Source organism: Anarhichas minor, unplaced genomic scaffold, assembly GCF_050575085.1.
Source record: "Anarhichas minor isolate MPS153535 unplaced genomic scaffold, ASM5057508v1 ptg000058l, whole genome shotgun sequence".
Taxonomy (NCBI): Eukaryota; Metazoa; Chordata; class Actinopteri; order Perciformes; family Anarhichadidae; genus Anarhichas; species Anarhichas minor.
Genome location: NW_027466504.1, coordinates 8901496 through 8906593, shown reverse-complemented (window position 1 = coordinate 8906593; position 5098 = coordinate 8901496). Strand labels below are relative to the sequence as shown.

Genomic DNA, 5098 nt, shown 5'->3' with positions numbered 1-5098 from the left:
TTATTTTTTTTGGGGGGGGGGGGGGGGTCAGGGTTCAATGTCAGCAGTTGCTGCCAATATGAAGAATTTATGTCAATTTAGAACATGTAGATATGTAAATTTGTTGTATTAATCATTGTGTATATTTGATTTATTAACTTAATAATCAAGAGCCTTAAGATATCATTCCTTTTTATTTATATGTTCTGTCTAGTTTAAAGGTTTTGATAGCTGTGGAAGCCTACAATTTCTTTCAATGACTTAATATTTCAACGCATTCTATAAAAGCCAAATTTCAAAGAAGACAAAGGATGGGCACTTTTGGCCTGAAACACTTTTTTTTGTTGTTTTTCCACACATTTGACATTTCATTGATTGTTGCCAGGACCTTGAGAGAAGGCAAGTGAGGTTAGGACAACAAAAGATCACGGCTGCTGCATGGGACGGACTTGGTGGCAGACATATTGCTTGCCACTAATGGATAAATACTTAAGGGAACAAAAATCCTTCAGCGGCTTCAGTTCAACCCATTGACATATTTCATTGACATATTTCAAAGGCTGTCGAAATCCACTCGCAACAATATGACACGCCAGATTTCCCATCTGCTTTAGTCAGCGTAAAATCATAAGCTAGATGGGGGGGGGGGGGTACTTGAACGGTAGGGGGGCAATGGGAACACTGTAGAATCTGATCAAACACACTGCCTTGCTCTTCAAGAATCTGCTTTGTTTCTGTGCAAATTAGTTTACTTAAAAAAAAAAAAAAAAAATGAGGCTCTTAAAGACAAACATGTTTTATCTCATTTGTTAACCCTTTGAGATCATGGCAACATTTTGTTCTATTTTTGACTGTGTTATGAACTTGAGAATTATGTGTTGATCTGGCAATATATTTTTGAAAGTCATATTTATTAAATATTTTGTATGAAAAGAGAATTAAAGTTGTCTTTGTTCTGGAGAGCGAGTGAAGTCTTGTCTGTGATGCATCAAGCCAAACACGTCAGAGGTTTCTCATGCAGCTGGCGTGGGAACTGCTGCTGGAGAGACATAGACGAGATGAGCAAGATCTCTGTCCAAATGTGTTTACAGCTAATTACGTTGTAGCAGGCCAACCTCGTATTAAGTCAATCATGGAGACAAAAATACCCTTCTCCCCACGGTCCTCAGACAATGTTGCCCTTGTTTTAAGTTTAACTCAAACCTTTCAAACTAGCAGGCCTGATAAGACTACGCTGTAGAGTTGAACTGATTTTAAGATGTATTTCTTCACAGAATCTGTTTTTAAAAGGATTAAATCCAAAGCGAGAGATTAACAACACCTTGACGTTAAACCATATAAGGACTTAAAACAGTAGGGTCAGCTTCCCTAATCCACCATGTTGTCTCTGTCTTGATAAGAACAGAATTGGCTCCTGTGAGTGACTCATCTCAGGTTACACCCACTAAAGCAGACGGAGAAGCACTGCTTTATTAGTAACATCACTGTTGGACAGGCCTTCGCTGTCAAATTGCCATGAGCATCAGCCAGTCTGGACTGTATGGGAGGAGAACAAAGTGCAGAGATCTGCATGTTATTTCACGCAGGCTGCTTCCAGAAAATGATCAACAAAGACTCCAGAGATTTATTTTTTGCTGGGGAAAAAACTAATTTATTTATATCATAAAATATCTTTCCAGTCAAATAAAAACAAATTGGGAGTAATGTAATCAGCCAACATGTCATCAAGTGGAGCATCTTGGGCTTTACATGGGGGTGTGAGGGACTGTTGGCCCCTAGTTGCCCCATGCTCTCTCTGGGCTAGGGCCAAGTGAGTGATCCAAACAGCCCTGTCGAGTGTTTGGCAACGACCGCAGCTGCATTTTAACCTGTGAGACCGAAGACGCCCTGCTACTCCCAAATAAAAACCACTAATATTTCAATACTCTTCATACATCCACACACATTTGGTCCAAGTTCAATATACGAGCTGCATAATACCCCCACATTTAAAGATACATTTCGGGTGCTTAGCAACTAAGTATTGAGCAAATTGTATATGAATGAAATCCAACTACATAAGTACATTTTTGAGAATGTGATGAAATAAATCTGGAAACAGCAATCAATCACACCAGAGCTTCAGTGAGGAAACTGGACAGTTTTCAGACCCGTAGGAGCCAGTATTTCAGACTGAAAGCCATGACGTACTGCATGGCTCCTGCCTGTCTGAAATCCCCAAACTTTAACACAAAACCAAATCTAAACTCCAATTAAAGGTTTTTGACTTTCATTTTGCGAGCCTCTCTTGACCACCACTACTTAAGGGTGGAGGCACAGTCTGTTTCAAGTATTTGACAAAGCGTAACCCAAACGCTCATGTATCAATTGCCATAATGTGTTCAGCAATTCATCTGTGTGTGTGTGTGTGCACTGAATGTACAGCACATGTGAAAAGAATAGACATTGTAATGAAATGTGACACGTGTACAAATGCATGTCATGTGAGGTAAACGCGTAGCCTGACACAATATCATCTCTGTGGCGTCAGGCATCTTTACTGTAGCTTGTCTCTCCCCCTCAGGACCTCTTCAGTCGTCCTAATCTAGAGGCTCTGGGAACATTTTCGCTCCCCCCCCCCCTCTCCGAGTGTGGATCTGGAACTAATAGAGGAGCCTGAGGATGCAGGTTTGACAGATAGGCCCCTCAGACTTGCGGCCAGCCTGTTTTGGTTTGTCTGTGCCGTGTTATTGCTTGTGAGGGGGAGCCTCTGGGCCCGTTTTTCTGGAGTAAGCAGCTCTACTTCCAGTGTGGTTTTCTTGCGCTCGGTGACTGGGAAAGCCTTGGACTTTGCCTTGGCTTCGACTAGAGGAAGAGGAAGAAGGTCACGCTTGGATGTTTGTGTGGAGCACTCGGAGTGAGTTTGCATTGTGGCTGGAGGTCTTCCAAGGCACGTCCTCTTGGCCCTCCGTGGGTGAAGGTCTTCCCCTGCAGCGCTTGGCTTGCACCTCTTGCTCTTTCTTGTCTCCTGACTGATTTCATGTTGGCAGAGAACTACTGAGGCCCCATTTGGGTTGATGCTGTCTGGAGGACTGTTCTCAGTCTGCTGCTCCTTGGTCAGGCCCTGCTTTCGAGTATTCCCAATCTGAGCTTCCTTTGAGGCACTGGGACAAGGCATGTTGTGGTCTGCCTCTGGGAGGCCCTTCTGTCCAGAGCTGGATACAGTCTCTTTTGGGCTTGATTCTGACTCTGCAGCTCTTTGGTTTTTGGGACAGGCTCTTAGGTCAATCTTCTGTTTCCCCACGCTGGAACCATAGAGCTCTTGCTGGACTCTAGCTTGTTTGGCTCTGAAAAAGTTAAAGGACAAGAGGACATGAACAGATACTTGAGTGTCCTCTCTGACCGGTGGGGCTGGAAAGTTCTGCATTAGATCATACTTACATCTTTTGAAGCACAGTCTTCTTTGTTTTTGTGGGGCTGTTTAAAGGCTCTAGGGTTTCTCCCACTCTGGAAAAATATTCCGATCGGCTTTGTTCGCTCAGTTGAGTCTAGAGAGGACAAACAGATCGGTGTAAACAAAAAATATTATTCCTGGCATCCCCTGGAAAGGTCTGTCTTCACAGCAGACTGCTGTCATCATCTGGCATTGTCGGACATTAAAAACCATTCACTGGATTGCTATGAAAATGATAAGATAATGAATACAATTTAAAGTAAAAATATTCCAAAATGATAAACAGATTTAAAGTTTATATCCTCTTCTGATTCTCCTAAATTCCAAATAGTCTTGTCTTTTCATTATTGAACTGAACTATGATACATGGCAAGAGGAATGTCTCAGTAACAGCCCCAGCTGGCACAAATAATTAGTCCCCCCACTTAATGCTGTCCAAAGCAACCACCTCAAAGACTTTAGAAAAGAATCACCAGCTTGTCATAGAGTGGCGTGTGCTTCTTAGTCTATGCTGTCTCAGTGATGCTTGCAGCCTGAGGCAGGATTACTAAACGGTGAAACTATGTTGACAAGTTAAAACAGCGATTAAAGAACGATCCTTCTAAGATTATGGAGCAAGGCAGAGGAAAAATACAACTGAGACATCTCAATGGGAAAATGGTAAAAAGCTCGTCAGAAGATAAGACAAACTCAAGTTAGTGAACGTAGCCTCGTGGCTAGTGGACTGTAGCAGCGCTGTGAGTTGCAGGTTCAAAGTTCAATAAACGCACATACTGAGGGGGCCCACTGAGGCAGAACAGGGAACGGGCCAAAGATTGGATCTCACCAACGTGTGCCCTCAACAGGCCACTAATGAAGGTTAATCACAGGTCTTTTCCTTGGCTGACCTAGAACAGACTCTTGATTTATGAGAGAACCAGAGACGCTGGTGGTAAATTGAGCAGAACTTAAAAGGTTGAGAGCCCGACAATTTATCGTAAATTAATTGAATCCAAAACGTTGGTGGGAGAGTAGCTCTGGTTTAGAAATTGAGCCGGAGTACGTTTTACCAGAATAAGCAGCATACAGCTGAAGAGCTTCGTGATTTGAGCTACATGCTAAAGTCAGCATGCTAACATGCGCGCAGTGACAATGCTAACATGTTTAATAGGTATGATGTTTTCCATGTTCACCATTATTGGCTTGGTAGCATGCTAAAACAAATGCTAATTAGTACTAAACATAGGGTGCCGCTGATGTGAATGTAATTTGCTTTGCATGTATTTGGTAATAAACCAAAGTAATGGACACATTTTGACCTGATGATGGCAACAGATGAAAAGTTAAGAGATAGCCAAAGTTATTACAATTCATTCTGAGCGGACATTAATGTGTGTGTCACGTTTCTTGGCAAGCATAAGTGTTAAGACATTTCAGTCTAAGGCACAAATGTCAACCTCATGGTGGAGCTTGAGGAAAAGTCACAGGACAACAAAAGTCAGTGTCATCTATCCACTGGGAACCATGAATGTCTGTCCACAAAACATTGTGCCAATGAACTAGCCAACTACCTCCAGCAGCACTTTGGCAACAGTGGTTAAGATAAGGAAAGACTGCAGCTTGTCTAAACTACCAAATGATCTGAATGATCGAAATCGAAAAAGAGGCAGACTATTTAAGGAGCAAGTACTCCAACAACAGGGATTG

The 5098-nt window shown here is 42.4% G+C and overlaps 1 protein-coding gene across 1 annotated transcript in view; it reads right to left on the bottom strand.

Annotated features, from left to right (window-relative positions):
* Positions 1-1612: 1612 nt before the first annotated feature.
* The window catches only part of slx4ip (SLX4 interacting protein), a 31170-nt gene continuing 27684 nt past the window's right edge, over positions 1613-5098 (bottom strand). Inside the window, exons 7-8 of the mRNA XM_076077212.1 lie at positions 3400-3506; positions 1613-3305 (exon numbers count right to left, since the gene is read on the bottom strand). Of these exons, the coding sequence (XP_075933327.1) occupies positions 2564-3305; positions 3400-3506 (849 nt within the window). The 3' untranslated portion in view covers positions 1613-2563. The remainder of the gene's footprint in view (positions 3306-3399; positions 3507-5098) is intronic.